The sequence below is a fragment of the Toxorhynchites rutilus genome, chromosome 1 (genome assembly GCF_029784135.1).
Source record: "Toxorhynchites rutilus septentrionalis strain SRP chromosome 1, ASM2978413v1, whole genome shotgun sequence".
NCBI lineage: Eukaryota > Metazoa > Arthropoda > Insecta > Diptera > Culicidae > Toxorhynchites > Toxorhynchites rutilus.
Window position 1 is genome coordinate 188,888,044 of NC_073744.1, and position 21,443 is coordinate 188,909,486.

The following is a 21,443-nucleotide window of genomic DNA, read 5'->3' on the forward strand; positions in this document are numbered from 1 at the left end:
ACCCTAGAGTGCAATCAACAGCTCTCCTGCAAAAGAATCGAACATACTCCGCCAACGGATTGGATGATAGTTTTTGCTGTACAAGGACAGCACACCAGTTCGATTAAAGACAACAGAGTGTACGCAACAGCAGCAAATTTGAAGCAGAATTTAAGAAGAAATTTAAGTGCTTGTATAATTTATAACTCTGTATAATTTCATGTATATTTCTACAATCCATACATTTAATGAAATTTTTCATTCATCGTGAAGAATCGTATTGTCTGTTTCGTCTGAAATGATTTCAGGGCAAAAGTACTTATGCAATCATGAAAAACGCTGACGTATACAATTTATTGTTACCAAACAAAACACCAACAAAATGCAAAAGATACTGAAATACTGTCGTCGGCTACTGAACGATACTATGCTCACGACATCACTGCAATGCGACCTATTTTGCGCACGTAATCACTGTGGTGACACCGGCAGTTAGGCGCTAGTTTGGTTACGCCGGACGACAAAGTGTTAATGAATTACTTAAAAAATAGATCTAACGTCATGTGTATTGATATAAACTAAATATAAAAACTTTTTATGTATTAAAACTATGAAAAAATGTAATACGATGATTAAAATATCTTTGATGTGATAAATAGAGATCTCATTTTTCAAAAACCTGTGAAATATTGTTGTATCCAAAAAGTATGCAACAAAAATTAAAAAAAATAGTGGGTTATATCTATGATATAACCGCAAGGTTCACGTGGAACTACCTTAGCTTAGCAATCATTCGTTTGTATTGATTAAATTCTTGATTGAATTAAACAGTTTCCAAATTCAATTGAGTTCAATATATTTGCTCTGTGAGTGAAAAAAATGAACAAATGCCGTGTAAAGTCAATTCATTTATTGTGATTGATTGTTCTTCGTTACAAGTAAATTTAATGACGGACCTTTTACGTTTGGTATGATGACTAGAACAAAATATATGTACGGAAGAATTATCAAACGTTTGATGAACCAGCCTAAGGCTGAAAATCTTTCCAATAAAGACAAAAAAAAATTATCAAACGATTATTTTATTTTACATTTCCCTCAGAAGTTTACATCCCAAAAGTGTACATACTTCTCGAATCTCGAATTTGCTTGAAACTGGGAAGTTCATTCGCTTCTAGTGGCTGCACGATTTTCCCAGATTCCTAAGTTTAGAAGATCATGTTAGGACAGACATATTCCACTCTGCACAAAGGCAAGCGAGGACAAAAGTACTCGCAGTTTGCATTTATTTGCAGAGCCGATTTCCCCAGAAACCTCGGTTTTGAAGTCTGTGTTAGGGAAACACATTTCAATCAGAACAAAAATACCCCCGATTTGTATGAATTCGCAATGCCGATTTCCCCGGGCTTCATGGATTTGAAGTCTGTGTTAGGGAAACACATTCCAGTCGGAACAAAAATACCCCCGACTTGCATGAATTTGAAATACCGATTTCTCCAGGCACCTTGGTTTAGAAATCTCTATTAGGGAACACATTTCGGTGGGAACAAAAGCTCCCCCTACTTTCGTGTGTTCTTTTTCTTCTTTTTGGCTTTAAGAGGGTTTAAACTTTTCAGTTCACTCGCCTCTAGGCTCTTTCGTGTGCTTGCAATGCCGATTTCGCTGCTTGGTTTTAAAGTCTGTGTTAGGGAACATTTTTCGATGAGAACAAAAGTCCCCCTACTTTCATGTATTTGCAATGCCGATTTCCCCAAGGCTGCTTGGTTTTGATGGCTGTGTTAGGGAAACCGTAAATCGGGCCAATCAAAACGATGCAGTTAGGGCGTTTAGATAACGCCTAATATTTTACAGTTATTCAATTGTTTATCTAATGAAAAACAACATTTTGTTTGTAGTTGCGATAGATGCGTAGAAATATTCCCTATCAAGTGATGCAAACATCTCTCCTGTCCAGTACGAAATGTTCGAGCTATAAGCATTCGAAATCTTTCATTTTTTCCTGCATGTTCTGTGTTTAGGTTTTCATTTTACCCTCCATATATTCCGGTTAGACGTAGTCCCACGTCAAAAGTATTTTACAGATATGTCTGTAAATTTACAAACATATCTGTTAATCTGGCATCTCTGATGGTCTGAGAATTTATTGCAAGAAATCGCAATTGAGCAATTGAGTTATTAACTAAAGAAAAAGTTGATGAAGAGAAATCGATCAAGTCACTTACACCCCTTGCATTCTAAGCCCCTCATTTTATAGCATCGGTCGTAGTAGGCGTATCAGAAATCTTTTGACAGCAAACTGTTTGAAAAACCTGTATCTTTCGACGGTAAAAAATTCACGATGATCCTTTTTGTTTCGAAAAAGTTGTGAAGGATGGAAACCGAGAGAAGATATTTGATTTTGGACCCCCACATTAAAATTTTGTCGTGTTCAGGTACTAAAATCGCGAAATCGATGGCAGTTGCTAAATCGACAGAGATGTGCTGAAATGTTTCCCTGAACGTACAACTGCTGTTCGACAGAGGACGCGTCGTATTGGAACTTACGATCGGAAGCTGTACAACAAGGTTTGAACGAAATACGAAGGATGCATTATGATGGATGACGAAACGTGCGCGAAGAAGGAGTTAGGCTGCTCCCGCGCCTGAAAAACTTAAATTTGCTGGGGACAACTCCTTTGGCAGTGGCCTTATGCCAGAGGAGAACTTCTCAACAAATTCAAGTTCGTTTTCGCTGATAAATTTGCCAGGAACTTCTTGATTTAGCAAGGGATTGGCAGCTGTGGCTGGAAAACCAAGGTTTTCGTCACAAACAAGGCAATGGACTCGAAAATGTATAGGGAAGAGTTCCTGCAGCACCGTTCTTTACGTTTATTAACGCCTTCCCGTATTATTTTCTACGTCACACATCAAGTGATTTCACTAGCCTGCTGAGCGTTCTATCGCCCTATGTTATTCAAGTACCCACGAGTGATGCTCGATGTTGTACGGGAAAGGGTTAAGGCTCACAATCGCGGAAGTTCTTCAAGAAACTAAACGCCTCGCACAAAGGCTTTGTGCCGCGGGCCGAAATGTGCAGGCACAAGATAAATAGATAAATTTTCGTAAAACTAAGTATGCCAAATTGCTTAATCAGCTGAGGTCTGAGGTGCAATTCGACCAATTTGGCCGTGGCGACGGCGGAATTTCCATTTTTTCCATTTTTCTAAAATCCTCGGACACGCCCGCTTCCACACACAGTCAAAACGAAGCTACGAGTCCGATTCGGCTGAAATTTTGACAGCAGCCGTTTACGAGAATGTACTGCACGATAAGTAACCTCTCTTGCGATACTAACACCATCGGGCGATAAGGCTAAGTACTTATCGGATCGCCCTCGTATGTTCTACTAGGTAAGCCCTTTTATTTGATACCCAAATTGATTGAATTTTGAGAAAATATATAGTCCGTCATTTTGTAGCAGCCATCATCTTGGATTTTCAAGATCATGGAATACACAGTTTCATAATGACAGCAAAGATAATTAAAAAGAAATACAAACAACTCTTACAAAAAAAAAACATTTTCTTTGCTAGTAAAGGGTGTGTCACATCAAATTGCATCACGGAAAAAACGCTGTAGAAATTTAATTTTTAGGAATTATATCTTCAGCTTTCGCTTATAATCAGATAAGAGTGTATAGATCACGTTGGCCATGCTTCACTGTCAATTTTTCGTAAATTTGGAAAAATGTCGTCGAACGAAAAAGAGCGTCGTGAATTAATCCTGCGCACTCATTTCGAGAATCCGGAGTTGTCACATCGGGACATCGGTAAGATGCTGGGAATCGTCCAATCCACAGTCAGCAGAGTACTAAAACGATACTTCGAGAACCTAACCATCGACCGGAAGGTGAAGAACGGCAAAAATGGATGCTCCGTCAGTGAAAAAGATCACAAGCGCGTAGTTAAGCAGTTTAGACGTGATCCGAGAAGTTCGGTCCGGGATGTCGCCAATAAGCTGAATTTGTCAAGTTCATTCGTCCAGCGGACCAAGCAGCGGGAGGGCCTGCGTACATACAAGGTTCAGAAGGCTCCTAACCGCGACGAAAGGCAAAACATGGTGGGGAAGACGCGAGCCCGGAAGCTGTACACCGAAATGCTGACGAAGCCGCATTGCCTGGTAATGGACGACGAAACCAACGTCATAGCGGACTTTCGTCAGCTGCCGGGCCTGTTGTTCTTCTCCGCAGAGGACAAATTCAGCGTTCCGGAGGAGATTCGCAAGCAGAAACTATCCAAGTTTGCCAAAAAGTACATGGTGTGGCAAGCGATCTGCTCTTGCGGAAAGTGGAGCGCCCCCTTCGTGATGACCGGCACGGTAAACAGGCAGGTTTACCTTAGGGAGTGCCTACAGAAGCGCTTACTACCACTATTGAAGCAGCACGAGGGCCCGACCATCTTCTGGCCAACGGGGTCACCTTCGTGCCAAAGGAAATGAACCCGCCCAACGCGCCGGAGCTTCGCCCAATAGAGAAATATTGGGCGATTATGAAGCAGGCCCTCCGGAAGAACCCAAAAGTTGTCAAATCGGAGGCGGACTTCAAGAGAAAATGGATTTCTGTTCAAAAAAAAAAAACTACAACCTGACGTTGCACAGAACCTTATGGACGGGGTAAAGAGGAAGGTGCGAGCATACGGGCTTGGGCTCGAAGTATGAATAAAAAGAAAATGCCAAAAGTTGTTTAATAGTTTTTATTTTACTGTCTAAAATTTTCAAAAGGATCGGTCTACTGGGCGAATTTCTACAGCGTTTTTTCCGTGATGCAATTTGATGTGACACACCCTTTATAATACTTTTTCAGAAAAGACAAGCTAAATGCATTTAAGGGGATATTCTAGTGTAGAGACCAGGTATGGGCAAAATCGCATCGAAATTCGTTCAACAACACTCATTCTCAGATAAAACTCACCCTTTCTATTCTCCGTCGAATCAATTGGCGTTGAATCAAGTGGAAGTACCCAAACGCATTTTGCTCAAACGGCAGCAAAATCCATCACTGTCGGTACGCAATCTCGCCAAAAAGCTAAAACTGCCGAGGAGTACCGTGTTTAGTGTGTGCAAATCGTTTGACCAGCGCATAGCTGTGGATCGGAAAGTTGGAAGCGGAACAAATCGAAAAGTATGCTCCCGACAGATGGACCGAAAGGTAGTTGCCATTATTGAGTAACATCCCAAAATTAGAAATGTGGCTCGAAAGGTTGGAAAATCGAAATCATATGTACAAAACGCATGGCAAAGGCATGGACTGAAGGCGTACAAAGTGAAAAAGGTGCCCAATCGTGATAAGCAAAATTTCACTGCAAAAGCCGTGCTAAGGTGCTCCACACCCAGACTTTGCTAAAATGTTCATGCACCATAATGGACAATGAAACTTGTGTTCTCGAAGACTTCAAACAGCTTCCGGGTCTCGCTTTTTATACTGCAATGCGAAGAAATGCTGTAGCCGAGTGTTTCCGGACCAAGAAGCAGTCTAAATTCCCCAAAAAGTACTTGGTTTGGCAGGCCATATGCAGTTGTGGCCGAAAATCCAAATCTTTAGTCTCTACCAGCACTATCAACAAAGATGTCTCCAGAAACGGTTGCTACCATTCATAAGAAGCCACAACTCTCCAGTGTTGTTTTGGCCAGAATTGGCCTCTTGTCACTATGCAAAACCCATCCTGGAATGGTATAATTCACATGAGGTCAAATATGTGCCAAAAACAGCAAATCCACCGAACTGTCCAGAACTTCGCCCAGTGGATTTGGGCTCTGATTAAGCGAATACTCCTCGAAACTAAGAGGAAAGCGAATGGCATTAATGATTTCAAGAGGAGATGGAAAAGCGCCGCCTCCAGCATATCTGAGGATACTATACGGAACCTAATGGCAGATGTTCCCAAGAAAGTTCGTGAAATTTACAGACAACGTAATTAACATCGAAGTAAGCTTTCCTTGTTTTCTATTTTACTGAGATAAGCAATCGGTTTTGTTGTATTACGTGAATTTTTGTTTTACTGTCATCATCTTGGTGTCCAACATTTAACGTGGACCTCTTGCCTCTCGGAATGACGTTAGATGGTGATAGAATCAATTTGGAAACTTTTGCTTGAGTCAGCGAGTGTCTCTGAAAAATCATTCGTTTTTCACTCAATGAGCCAGAAGGGCTGGAATCATTGAGCCTCGGTCGCGACAGTAAAATATAGGTAGATAGTTGGAATCGAGTTGTTTCCTGTGCACTATTGGAATGACATTTTTCAGGTTCTAGTATGAAACGATCTAAGCCAACGCAAAAGACCATATTAACGCAAGGTATTGGTGAGCAGGAAGGTAGATTCATGTGCACTTAAATGCTGACAAGGAAAAGACTACAAGGGAAAAGAAAATCATACATACACGCAGATTCAGTCTATTTTGACTGACTCGTTATTTTGTTCCGTGCGATCCTTCCAAAGGAGTATTCATTCATTGAATGTTGTTTTCCACTCTTTGTTTTGTTATGTTCACTCTCATTCCCGAAAGAAGATGGTCGGAAAATGAAAAATGATTCTTCGTGCAATCTCACGATTGCTTGCTGCATTCTTTTCGCCATGATTATTCCAAGCAGATACAAGAGTGATTTATAATTAGGTGTGGAGAAATGAGCGAATGATCTTTTCCATACTTGGTAGAGACAGGAATTTCGAACGTTTTTACGAGCTCCGGTAAATTAAAACAAAGGATATTTTTACTATCCCATTATATTATTATTTGTTCATCTATCTTTTAACAATAAAACAAAAATTGAACGGAGAAAACATATTCATAACTATAGTTAAGAGCTGATGAAGTGAGGGGATTAAAAAAAAAGTTGTGCCATGGCTTACACGATTCCAGCCCTTCTGGTTATCTAAAACAAAAAAAAAATCGAACAGATTCTGAATTAGTAAAGATGCCGCTATCGCATGAACCTCGTGACAAGTCAAAAACATGTTTTTTGACAAAATGACGGCCGTTTAAAAAACCAAATGCGGTTGGAAACGTTTTTTCCTACGTTTCCCGATTTTTTTAAAAATAGTAAAATTTAAAAAAAAATATTTTCTAGAGGTTCATGCGATAGAGAGATGCATGCAGATTGTATTCATATAAATTCGACATGAATCGGTTCAGTCTAACTTGAGATATCGTGTACGCCAGTTTGAAAAAAACTAGTTTCGAGAAAAATACGTTTGAAGTTGATTATTATGGCCGTACCAGGTTAGATCCCGCGTCACTAAAATAGCTATAACTCGGTAAATAATAAGATTTTCGAAAAAGTTTTTTCTAGGGTATATTTCTTGAATGCCTAAACATCAGAAAAATGAAGAATTTTTTTTTATTCTTTTCATATTTCTAGACTAGAATACTGCCTTATTTTGATATGTCGATCATCTGAATTGGTCGAGTAGCTCAAAAGTTATGATTTTTTGAAAAAGGACAGTTTTGGAAAAAAGGGGATTATTGATTTTTCAGATCACCCTAGAAGGAAAATGGGCGCCCTAATGGAAAAAATAATAAAAAAATACTGGTTTAATATTTTGCGATAAAGAACAAAACTATCAATTTTAATGAAAATCTGAGAATCACTATATCGGTTTGGCATGGATTGGCTGAAGACGAGTTGGCATGAAATTGGTCCTATGCGAAATGATCCAAAGGCATTATTTGTTGCTTGACGTCCTTCAAATGGGCAATTTATTGTACATGAGAATGCGCTCAAACTCGTTTCACCATCACACAATCATTCAGGCAGGGAAAGTTCGGATTGTTTCTTGCACATACAATCTGCCGCCATCTCTATCGATCGATTCGACCGCTTCGTCGTGTTTCGAGGAAACAGTACTTTTTATTATTTAGTATCATCGAGAAAAATATGTCTCTCCAATTAATAAGAGGGTTGGTTTAAAAACGTTTACCATCTTAAATCAATATAGTATAGTGTTTTCGGATGCATCTTCCTCCTCTCAATCATTCTTACTTTAGACATTGCAAGTATTAATAAATGATTAGACAATTGTGAATTGAATTTCCTGGGATCGACATACATAAATAAATATATATTAATATACTTCGAATAGTACGAGCAAATAAAAACTTCGACAATAGTCCCTCTGCGAACTAAGACTTTACTCAATGAATCGAACATTTAACTCTTTATTTATTGTCGGTCCGATTGATTAGCTACTTTCCCTGACCCTCTCTCTTCTTCTCTCAAATATAAAATTATGGGAATAAGAATGGAATAGTTCCTGTACGAATTAAAATACTAATATTCCTCTCACACGAGGCGGAGAGGAACCCACGTTAAAACATACGTAAATGTTTCGCGCGTATCGTTCCTTAAAACGCTACCTGTTGCATCGCAATTTGTGATTCGGGACGGATGAGACACTCTTACTAACTAAAATTTTCTCGCGCTTACTTTTTCTTCTTACCTTTCCGCTTTTTCTTCTTCGAACCAGCATTGCTGGCCGCAACGGGAATGCCGCTCGGTTTCTCCACACCCGCACTGCTGCTTTTTCTACTCGTTCCAATCTCTCCCGCAGTGGAATCGCCTCCCACCATCACCACCTCCTCGTAGTCGTCATCGTCCCCATCATCGCAGAAGACCGCTTTCAGTTTTTCGTCGTGCAGCGTCAGCTTTTGCAGCTTGGTTAAGCTGTGCATCTTTTCCAGCTCATCTTCGAAAGCTTGCGCGTTGGGATTCTGAATCACCTCGCAGCCGTCTTCGTCGTCGTAGTAATCCTCCCCCAGTGATGATTGTTGCTGCGGCTGCGGCTGATAATGGTGATCTTGTGCCAGCTCACTCTGGTGGGTGTAGAAATCGTTAATGAGTCGCTCGCGCACCATAAACACCGTCCCTATTGCACCGGTTTTCTCCTCGTAGTGACGGAACTCTTCCTCTTCTTGCTGCTGCTGCAAAAAAGGTTGTTTGTTTCCAAAATAATCTCATACAAGTATGTTTTGGACTTACAATCATCTGCTCCTGCCGTCGGAATTCTTCATCCTCGTCTTCCTCCTCCTCACCGGCTGCTGGTTCATCCACCTGCTCGGCAAGTTCCTCCTCGGTCAAACTCTTGGACAGATTCAGTCTCACCTTTTTGTTCTGCTTCAGCTCCCGCAGAACGTTCTTCATCTTGTCGTTGATCGACTCGTAGCGTCCCTCTTCGTAGGCGAACATCGTCCCATAGGCCGACGGCGATGACGCCGAAGCGAACGAATCCTCCCCGCCGCAGTCGTCGTTGTAGCGCCCGATGATGATATCGTTGACCTGTCCGGCACCACCTCCGACCCCCACAACGGCCGGATTAACCACCTCCACGATTGTCTGCAGCGTTGTTCTCACGCGCTGATGCTGCGACTCTTCACGTTCATCTATACTATCGAGCTGATCGCCCGAGCAGTCGTACTCGTCTTCCTCCAGGGACACATCGGCCGCCTCGGTGGAATCATCGTGGTCGTCGAATCGCTCCTTATCATCGCGCTGCTGCTGGAGTGACTGTTTTTCGCTGCTTCCCGACGAGGGCTCCTCCAGTTCGAGCATGATGATCTTCTCGCGCATCGTTTCAACCTGTTGGGAAAATAAGGATATTATTGGGAGGCGTACCTTTTTGTGATGGGATGTCTTTTGAGTTATCGTCATGCAATTGTCTAGGAAGCTTGCTGAAATAAAATTATGCTCATATGCGAACTGGCTTTTTAGTAGGCGGCGGTGGTTTGTTTGGTCTCATGCTGAACCCATTTTGCTACGTATTCCGATAGGTTAGTCATTGCTTCAAGACTTGAATGATCACCGGCCGAGGTTGATGCATTTTTGGTCATGATAACGGTGGTTATTTGATGATGAACTGTTAGTTCGAATGTGGGCGCTTAGTTGGGAAATGATTTCTTTTGGATCAGCTGGAATAATGTGACGTGATGAGGTCGAGAAGATTGTTTCGTATTTTTTTTACGATCGATCGGACTGTCTGTTCAATTTTGAACGATGTGTACTATCACTACGGAATACAAAGGGTGTTACGATCATAATTTTGTTAAACGAGAATGCGTATAAATTGATAATTTTTTTTAATTCAAAAATAAGTTATTTTTCTGTTTGAAGTTCAATTAGTATAGAATACAGTAAAAATATTCAGCAGTGTTGGACAATAGTTAAGCAACTAGACTGAGGGATATGGAAACGCACTCTAAAATCAAATTAGTTTTTTTACTTGAAATTTATTCTATTTTTGAATTACCACTTTCATTTTAAATTTTAAATTTTCTTCTGATTCACGATGTCTCGATTTATGTTCATCAATTTCCTGTTTCTTTTTCTCAGTACACTATATTTTTGTTATTCGTTCTTCGTTATAGAAAACTTAAAAGAAAAACAAAAAAAGTTTCTTTAAATTTTTCATTTTTTACATTTTATTAATTCTTTAATTTTTAATTTGTCATTTCTTCAATATTTTTCATATTTTTTTATATCTAAAGTTTCTAAAATTACCAAATCAATGATATTTTTGTTTTTCTATTTTCAAGGTTTTCCAATGTGTAAGTATATTCTTTTTTTTTATATTTGAAATTTTAAATTTATAAATTTACTCATTTTTCGATTTCCTTGGTTCTAAGTTAATTAATTTTCAACCTCTTTTATTTTTTATTTGTTTAATATTCTAATACTCTACTATGTTTCATATGTCCGATTTTTGTAGTTTTCAGTTTTTCGGTTTCTTAACTCATTAACGCAACTTATTCGTCAATAATTAATTTTTCATACAAGTTTTTGTTTTTTTTTCATTTTCCAGTTCTTTAAACGATAATTTTTGAGAAATTTCCAGAGATTCTGAACAATTATTTTTTTTTATTTTAGAATTTCTAATTTTTGATTTACTGATATTTGCATTTTCTAATTTTCCAGGTTTTGGAATTTATATTATTTTTTAAGTGTATCAATTTATCATTATTTTCCATTTTTGCTGTGAATGTTTTTTTTTTTATTTTTATTTTTTCATTTATGAATGTTTTGATTTTGTTTAAATTTTCAGTTTTTCATTATGTTCAATATTTTAATGAAAATTATTCTATTGTTCAAGTAGTCCATTTACCAACTTTCCATTAATAAGGGTTTCATGAATATCTGATATCTGAAATTTCAATTTTCTATCGTTATTTTTTTCAATTTTGTTTTTTTTTGTTTCAATTCTTCAATTACTTTGTATTCACTTTTCGTTTTTCTAGTTTCTTAATTTGTTTTTTTGTTTATTCATGTTTTCAGTTATTTGATTCCAATTATTCAATTTACCATTTTTTCAATTTATATAGTTGAGGAGTCACAGTTGTTCAATTCCTAAACTAATTATCATTTTTCAATTTTGCTTCGAATCGTTTTCAGCAACTCATATTTTTTTTCAAATTATAATTTTTCAATTCTACAATTTTCATGTTTTCCAGAAGATTCTTTTTTCATTTTATTTTGTTTGCCAATTTATCATTATATTTAATTTTTGCTTTAAATGCTTTTTTTTTGGAAATTTTTTCTATTTGCCAGTTTTGACGTAGGATTACGTCTTTCGGGAACATATTGGGGTACAAATTGAAAATCGGAAATCGAGCACATCGGGAAAATTGTCCAATTTCAAACGCTTATTGCTCAGTCATTTCATGATGGATTGATGAAATTTTTGCGTCAATCGATTTCGGCACTCCATAACAATTTTTTCTATTGTATAAAATAATATATGTCATGAAACTAACTATCGAACAATTGAAAAATATCAACTCTCATCCTAACAGAAATATCCACTTCTGACTGGTCGAAATTGACGACACATGCGGCGGTTCCCTAACAGTGACATCAAAACCAAGCTGCCTGGGGTGATTGGCATTGCAAATACATGAAAGTAGGGGGAGCTTTTGTTCCTACCGAAATGTGTTCCCTAACAGAGACATCGAAACCAAGCTGCCTGGGAGAAAATGACATTGCAAATACATGAAAGTAGGAGGAGCTTTTGTTCTCACCGAAATGTGTTCCCTAACAAAGACATCAAAACTAAGGTGCCCAAGGGAATTAGAAATTGCAAATATATGCATGTCGGGGGCATTTTTGTATGGCAAGTAGGGTGAGTGATACGATCAATTCTAGCAAAAAAAAAAATTAATTTGGTAATTTAATGTTGGTTGCTTCGTGAAATTTCATATCAATATCCAATCGTGTATTGTGAAAAATTTAGCACAAGTGTAATTTTAAAATTGTATATGGTAGCAGTTGTGTTAAAATGGCTTGATATATGAAACGATTTATTTAAATTTTCATAAATAAAAACCAAGGTGTGTTTCCGCTCGAGAACGGGCCGTTCAATTTAAGCTGTCTGTTTTGTTGTGTTCATTTTCACCCAAGGAAAGTTCATGCGGCGAAAAAAAATTGGAAAAGTGAAGAAATATTCGAAAAAGTGATTTCCCATATGCTCTACATATAGTATTAGGTGTTGTTAGTCCAATTAGAAAGTAAAAATTATAAAACAAAATTACCATTTCCTTTTCAAATATGTAACATGTTTTTACTGATGAGAAAAATTGATAATTGTGTTCGGTATTAGTAATTATCTTATATTACATAGGTGAGTTTTTTTTCTTTATTCTATCCATACATAACACAGCATCTCGTCTAGGGTCACAGAGGGCGGTTTCATGATATCTCATACCATTTCGGCATCTTCTATCTGAAACGCACTACCCAACGACTGTTCACCATACTTCTGTCATCATCAATCGGTAAACACTGGTGGAGTGAACAAACAATACCCAACAACCAAACAAAACTGCCCTTTTCAGGGCCACCAAATCATTATCAAAGAGTTTAACTATGTAATTATTCAAACATATCCAAAATCAACAGATAGCCTAACAGAATCCTACGTCAACTATGCGACCGTGTCTCGGACACAACCCTCCTGTGACTTTTTTTTTATTTATAAATGTTTGATTTGTCGATTTTCTATTTCTATGATAGTTTCCATTTTTTTCATCTTTTCAGTTCTAAATTTATAAATTATTTTATTATTCGATTTCTTAATTATTTTATTTATATTTTTTTCATTTTTTTCAATCTCATTTCGTTAGAATTTTTAGTTTTGCAGTTTTTAAATTTTTGATTCAATAAACAAAATTCAATTTAGTTATTGAAATATTCAATTAAAATATGATATTATGATGGATTTATAAATTTCCATCATAAACATTTTTTTCAACTCATTAACTTTTTAAATAATAACTTTACAATTTTTTAATATATTTCTTTATTTAGGTTTTATATATTTAAGTTCCTAGATATTTCCATTTTTGATTTTTAATGTTTTTTCAATTTTTTCTAGTTTCTCAATATATATTTTTTTGAAGAATATTTTTTTAAAATATTTTTTTAATCTAGCAATTTTCCAGTTTTTCAATTTATTTTGTTTTCTCCGATTCAGTTCGCCAAATTATATTTTTTATTATTTTAATCAAACTTTATTTTGTCAATTTATTGATGTACTGATTTTTCAATTTATCAAACCTTAACTTTTCAATTGAATTTTCCAATTGGCCAATATCTTTTTTCATGCTACAAATGATGTTTCAAAAGTTTTTGTTAATATATTTTTTTCTATTATTTTTTTCAATTTATCAATTTATCGATTTATCAGTTTTTTTTTGTTTTTTTTTAGTTTGTCAATTTGTTAATGTGTTGATCTTTCAATTTTTTTCGAAATTAATTTTTCAATTTTGCTTGTTTCCAATCGAATTCTTCTATTAGTCTCAACTTTTTTTTTCTTGTTTCTCAATTCATGTTTTTTAAAAATAATATATGTTTTTTATTTTACCGTTTTCTAGTTTTCCATTCTTCCGTTTTTTTAATCCACTAAATTAATAATTGTTAATTTTTTATTTAAATTTGCCGATTTTATATATATATATATATATATATATATATATATATATATATATATATATATATATATATATATATATATATATATATATATATATATATATATATATATATATATATATATATATATATATATATATATATATATATATATATATATATATATATATATATATATATATATATATATATATATATATATATATATATATATATATATATATATATATATATATATATATATATATATATATATATATAGGGAAACTTCGATATAACGTACACATTTCCAAAGTGTTAAGGAAAATTTATTTTAATATTTTTTTTCTGATAGAACAATGAATACAGCTGGTTTTGTGATTCCGGATTCTAAATGAATCAAGCTTCAATCAACAGAACGAAGGTAAACATCATGAGAAAGGCTGGCTTCGTCTTCTGATTGAAGTTATTTATTAACTTTACTAAAACAGCAACCAAATAATGTAATATAGACTACGTTTGTGAGTACTTTATTATGCTTCGATATAACGTACAATTCGATACAATGTACAATTTTGGAAAGTGAAATGTGCGTTATATCGAAGTTTACCTGTATATATATATATATATATATATATATATATATATATATATATATATATATATATATATATATATATATATATATATATATATATATATATATATATATATATATATATATATATATATTTATATATATATATATATATATATATATATATATATATATATATATATATATATATATATATATATATATATATATATATATATATATATATATATATATATATATTTATATATATATATATATATATATATATATATATATATATATATATATATATATATATATATATATATATATATATATATATATATATATATATATATATATTTATATATATATATATATATATATATATATATATATATATATATGTATATATATATATATTTTCATTTCCCAAATGATTTTTCATGTTTTTGTTCAATTAATAATTAATATTTCTAATTTTTCAATTCATTTTTTCCCATTTGATTTAGTTTTCCTTTTTTTTTCGAAATTAATTTTTCAATTTTGCTTGTTTCCAATCGAATTCTTCTATTAGTCTCAACTTTTTTTTCTTGTTTCTCAATTCATGTTTTTTAAAAATAATATATGTTTTTTATTTTACCGTTTTCTAGTTTTCCATTCTTCCATTTTTTTAATCCACTAAATTAATAATTGTTAATTTTTTATTTAAATTTGCCGATTTTATATATATATATATAAATATATATATATACATATATATATATATATATATATATATATATATATATATATATATATATATATATATATATATATATATATATATACAGGGAAACTTCGATATAACGTACACATTTCCAAAGTGTTAAGGTGTTAAGGAAAATTTATTTTAATATTTTTTTTCTGATAGAACAATGAATACAGCTGGTTTTGTGATTCCGGATTCTAAATGAATCAAGCTTCAATCAACAGTACGAAGGGAAACATCATGAGAAAGGCTGGCTTCGTCTTCTGATTGAAGTTATTTATTAACTTTACTAAAACAGCAACAAAATAATGTAATATAGACTACGTTTGTGAGTACTTTATTATGCTTCGATATAACGTACAATTCGATACAATGTACAATTTTGGAAAGTGAAATGTGCGTTATATCGAAGTTTACCTGTATATATATATATATATATATATATATATATATATATATATATATATATATATTTTCATTTTCCAAATGATTTTTCATGTTTTTGTTCTATTAATAATTAATATTTCTAATTTTTCAATTCATTTTTTCCCATTTGATTTAGTTTTCCTTTTTTTTATTTTTATATATTATTATTTTCAAAAAAATCCAAGAAAATAAAAAAAACATAATTAATGTTTTTTTTATTTTCTTGGATTTTTTTTTCTACCTTCCCATTTTATATATTTTTTTCAAATTCAATTTCTTTATTTAAATTTTTCTTTGTTTTTTTTTATTTTTCGATCATTTGAAATAATTTTAATCTATTTGTTTATTTTTAGTTTCCCATTTTGTAATTAATTCAAATCATAGATTTTTCGATTTTTCTATTTTCCAGTTTTCCAATCATTTTTTTTTTTGATTTTGTTTACCAATTTATCATTTTTATTCTTTTTTCAATTTGTCGATTTTTTAATGTTTTAATCTCTCAATTTTTTAAACCTTAATTTTTTTATTTTTTTTATTTCCCAATAGAATCAACGTTTCAGTCAGTGTCAATGTCTCAGCCTTTTTTTATTATTCAACTAGCTGACCCAGCGAACTTCGTCCTGCCAAAATTGACTTTCTTACTAAGAGAACGTTCATGTGTTTGATCCCCGAACTATTCGTTTGTTGATCTTCAAATTGGTGCGAACTATTCGAATTTTTCAAAGCTTTCCCAAATTTTTTACAAAAATCTTGATCTACGGGAAGAGATAAATACAAATAAATAAGAACGGCTCAAATGGAACTATTCCTTCCTCGGCTTTTACGCTTACCAACAAATTTGGTCTTCCATTTTTATTTATATAGATTGATTTAATGTTTTTCGATTTGTTATTTTTAAATTAATAATTTTTAGATTTGATTTTCATTTCAATTTTTCAAATGATGATTTGAAATGATTTTGTTAATTTTGTTAATTTTTGTTTCTAGTTTCTCAATTTATAAATTTGTGGTCGAGGTTATCATGATATTGCACTGTGATCACGCGTATTCTAGAACTTGCCACTCAGAATGCATTCAAGGCGTGTTATTTGGCATAGAAATCTCAACTAAGTACTAATAAAAATGACGCAAGTAATACTACGTTGAGACGGCGAAGTTCCTCTAGGAACGTTAGTGCCATTGAAGAAGAAGAAGAAGTTATCATGATATAGAGCACGTTGTTTTGTCATGCAGTGAATTTTGCAACGAAAGAATTACACCGATTGCGAATTTAGAGGATCAACGGACTCCCTTGCGCATGACAATTCGTGACATTTTAGCTAGTCGCGATCTTCATCTTCATCTTCATTTAGTCCGCTACACTTATCCAAATCCGCCAGCCCATTTTGTATTTTAGTTTTTTTTTTCAATTTTTTTTTAATAGTTTTTGCTTATATTTTCATGATTCTTTTTTCCAATGTCTCAATTTATATTGTTAAAATTTTATTTACTTGGTAAAATCCACCGCAAACTCAACAACAGGCGAATTTAGTTTCCTGACAGTGTCACTGGAAGGCTAAATTTCTGATTCGCTCATTGCGCCGTAGTGTTTGAGGTTGTTGAGGCTCTGATATTCCTTCGGAACTGCTCCAGCGTCACGTGGTGCCTCTCTACGATGTTAGTGACGTCATTGATTTCTCAATGTCAAATCGTCAAATCTTGACAGTCAAGCACTTGAACTGTTCCTCCAAGAGCTTGCCCAGCTCAAACATCACTTTCCTTTTTTTGAGTCTTCTTCAAGTCTCGCAAGGCAATTGATCAATATTTTCGATTGCGTTACGGTTCTTTGGAGGGCTTTTTTTAGCTGGATGCATCGCTACGGCTTCGATTTTCCTCCGAGCTAAACTTCCCGGCTGTCGATGAACGTTTCCCATATATTTTTATTGACAGTTGATTTGGTCACTTTTAACGAATTCGATAGCTCTGTGTGCGCGCACAAACCTACAAAATGAGGGGGATCCAGGTTTTTTTTAATGCACGACCAAATTTTGACCGTAACACCCTTCTTTGTCAAGCACTGATAAATCAGAAGACATAACGACAGCAACTCAAGGAAACCAGACACAAAACGAACACAAAAGAAGCAACATCCATTCATTCTCGCTAGGTCAAAATCAAAAGGTGCAACCGAATTTCTGCGTAACTATAAAGTGCGTGCGCATCTATGGGTGTATGTGTGTGTGAGTACTAGGGGTAGAAGATGGGGTGGAGTTGGTGATGGTACTGATGTGGTACACCCCATCCATCATTCGGCTCGCTAACCTCCGTCTCGATGACCTTCTCGACGTATTCGACCGTGCGGAGTCCTCCCCCGGGTACCTCCTCCGTCCGCTGCTGGATCACCTTCTCCTCGACGACCTTCTCCGTCTCGCGGACTACGACCTCGTTACCCGTTGATTTGGACTTGATCGCTATCCGCGGGAAGCGGACCGGTTTCGGTGCGATCATCGGTGGGTACTCGTCGCTGCTGGATGTCGTCTGGCATGCGAGGAGGGGGGCGTACGTGTGTGTGACGTTGTGTTAGCGATGCACAACACAAATTACGGTGCGTGCAGTGGCACACCAGAGGTTACGGCGGTTACGGTATATTCGAGTTAAAAGGGGGCGAGCATTCAGAGAATGGGGGGACAACAGAAATGATTATTAGCGATACAATGGTTTTTAGTCTTGTTAAACTCACAGTTTCGTGACAACTAAGATACGAGAAGAAAACAGTCCTTAGAATCAGTTGTGCCTGAACCTACCTGCTGTTCGTCGCCGTTGTTATTTCCGGTCACTGGATAGGAATCGTAATCCGACTTCAAGTGCAGCACGATCGGATTGTTAGGCCCGGTCTGCTGCTGCTGTTGTTGTTGTTGTTGACCATTTTCCTCGTGCATCGTAACGGCGTTCATGGTTTGGATCATAATTTGTGCTTGCAGGGCGTCGTTTTCCAGCGACTTGAGGCGAGCCTGCCGCCAGGCAGCGCGTTTTTGGGCCCTGCAAAAAAAAAAACAAAAGCCATCACCCATCAGACGAGGGAACTTCAACGAAAAACGGCGGAATGAGACCACTTTGGAAGACGAATCCTTACCTCAGCGCTCGGATCTCCGATGGGCTTAGCTTGGACTCGTCGTACTCCGGGGGCAGCATGTCACTGGCACGGGCTCGCTTCTCGGCGTTGGCCGTCCGAATCGGAATACGGCTAACGGGGGTTCTGACCTGTGGCGAAACCGCCGCTTGCAGTAAACCGGTGGGTGTCGGCGACTCCTCCTCATGGATTGTCGGGTGATGATGGACCAGCCCTAGGTTTGTTGAGGTGGTTGTTGTTGTTGTTGCTGGCGGTTGATTGTTAAGGCTTTCGTGTGTGCGGGGTTTTTTTTTTGGTTCGTCGTTTTATGTGACGGTTTTGTGGTACGTGAATGATTGTTTTTTTCGTTTTATCGGAAGGACGCAACAAACAGAAATGTGGACGAAACAAATGAGTAGAGAGAAAAGATTTGTCGTTTGCATTTTTTTTTGTTTTCTCTGGCATGATTTTGCTCGCAAACATAAATGAATGATTGTGACACATATAGATATTCGGGGAAATAAATGACACAACACAACAGCTGGAAGCACGCCGAGTTTTTGTGTAGCCACATACCGAGTGAAAGTGAGCGTAGGGTGAGATGATCGAGTGATGTGTGCGAGAAACCCTTCTGCCCAGTGAGCGTGTGAGAGTGAGATGTGCGTGATGATGTTATACTCAAACCACCATTGTTGTGAAAAAAAGAGGGAAAATAAATAGTGAATGTGTTACTTTCCAAACCAGGAGAAAAAGAAGGAGTGTGTAATGGACAGAGGTAGAAAACAGAGCAATACAAAAAATAAGGTACGCAAAAGCGATCGTTTATTTTCATTTTATACGACTAACCGTTTATTTTGATTTTATTCTTCTCGCACTTCTAATTGAAAAACATGACACAAAATGGTATCGCTATCAAAATGCCTAAACTTTCCTCAGATGGCTCTTTCGACAATACTAACCTAGGTTTCATATCCTAATCCTAAATAGACCTTTCGAATCCAATAACGTGAAATGTGGCCTCTCTATCTCTATAATTAATGTATATACGCGGGTAAACTGACTAATCAACAATAATTGACTGTGGGTAATCACGAGGGTTGAAATGTGATTCTCGAATATAACATTGTTATTCTGGCTTCATTATATATTATGATTAATTTCTAGTATCAATGTGTCGAGCTGAAAGCAGGAGTACAAAGCTTTTGCTGGCCTACGAATTCATTCGGAGATAGGAAACTTCATAAGAACGGAGACGAACATAATAGATATTTTTTAGAAATGAACGATCCCATTATTCCATTAAAACTTTATTATTCCATTATTCCAGAAAACTTTCAGTGTAAGCTGATATTTTGTAATTATAGAATCAATTTACAAAAAAAAAGCTCACCAATATAAATAGTTCAAGAAATTATATGCAAATAAAATAGACATCCTGAGACTTGGAGTGTGAAATGAAAATCTAAAAATTTTACATATGTCAAAATTATGGATGATTTTGAACATACAATTACGAAAATAATTCTAGCTAACCATCGTGTATTATTCTCTTGAAGGGAAGAAATAAAAAAAGCAGCACAATTTTTTTTTGTATTGCTGAACGGACATGCAAAATCGTTTGTTTAAGTATGCATTCTCAGAGTATGCACAAAGCAAGCTCAGTGCAAAGTTTGCACTGTCGCACAGAAAAATAATATTAACTAGCCTCTGCGAGATTGTCTGGAAAACGAATAACGCTCGGCTTCGTCTTTCAGCAAGAGGGGTCAAAAGCGAAAACAGATCACGATTCTATGAAATAATGTTTACGTTAACCACTATTTTCGCTACGAATGGATTCGGATGATTTGCATAGTAATCGAATCGGAAATTCTCTATGATTTGTTTATTACGCTGTACATTCCGATTCCGAAATCCGTAAACGGTGTAAACAAATGAAAATCGAAAGCATTACCAATTTTCGCACAAATTTGTTCTGTTCATTTGTGTGCATACTCATCCGTACCAGCATTGCCAGCCTTCCAGACTTATCTGCATTCTTCCTGACTTTAACGGTATTTCTAGGTATCCAAACTGTCATTTGACTGGTCCTGAGTTTTTATTTTTTAACTCTTCTGGTTGGCTTCAACTTTCGTGAAAGCTGATGGAATTTTTGCAAAAATGCTCAATGACATCCATTTATAGCAACCTAAGCTGTAGTTCCTCGTGAATCAGCAAATTTGATGAGAATCATGCGCTTCTGAAAATCAAGTATCTCAGTATCAAGTATCTGTTATAAGAAGCAGTTGTTCAGGAGTCCTTGGTAGGATTGATGCTCTACGAACCACTTTTAATTTCGTGATAAATTTAGATTATGTAGGTTTGGCCAAAGTGGTGGTAATCTATAACTTGCTCAACGATCAATCTATTCGACTTATCTGACATATCTCCTCAAATTGATGAATAAAACGAACAAGCTCTTGCAATGTATGATAAATATACCTTTCCATATGCATTAAATATTAAAAATCATTCAAAATCGCTATTCACACCATAAAAAATAGAAAAACTTCTGTTTCATAAACATCCAGACAAACCCAGACTTTTTATTCACCCACATTCAGACTTTACACAAAAACACTTGGCAACCCTAATCCGTACCGTCAATAATGAGCCACTAATGTATCGGCTCCTCCAACCGTTCTCTTCGGGTATACAT

The 21,443-nt window shown here is 35.4% G+C and overlaps 1 protein-coding gene across 17 annotated transcripts in view; it reads right to left on the minus strand.

Annotated features, from left to right (window-relative positions):
* Positions 1-7,811: 7,811 nt before the first annotated feature.
* The window catches only part of LOC129762481 (protein lap4-like), a 175,883-nt gene continuing 162,251 nt past the window's right edge, over positions 7,812-21,443 (minus strand). For 15 of the 17 annotated variants that reach the window (XM_055760773.1, XM_055760774.1, XM_055760771.1 and 12 more), the window contains 5 exons: positions 18,773-19,036; positions 18,444-18,678; positions 17,962-18,177; positions 8,990-9,586; positions 7,812-8,931 (listed from right to left, as the gene is read on the minus strand). In XM_055760773.1, the coding sequence (XP_055616748.1) occupies positions 8,434-8,931; positions 8,990-9,586; positions 17,962-18,177; positions 18,444-18,678; positions 18,773-19,036 (1,810 nt within the window). In that variant the 3' untranslated portion in view covers positions 7,812-8,433. The remainder of the gene's footprint in view (positions 8,932-8,989; positions 9,587-17,961; positions 18,178-18,443; positions 18,679-18,772; positions 19,037-21,443) is intronic. The other 2 variants (XM_055760776.1, XM_055760781.1) reach the window with 2 other exon arrangements.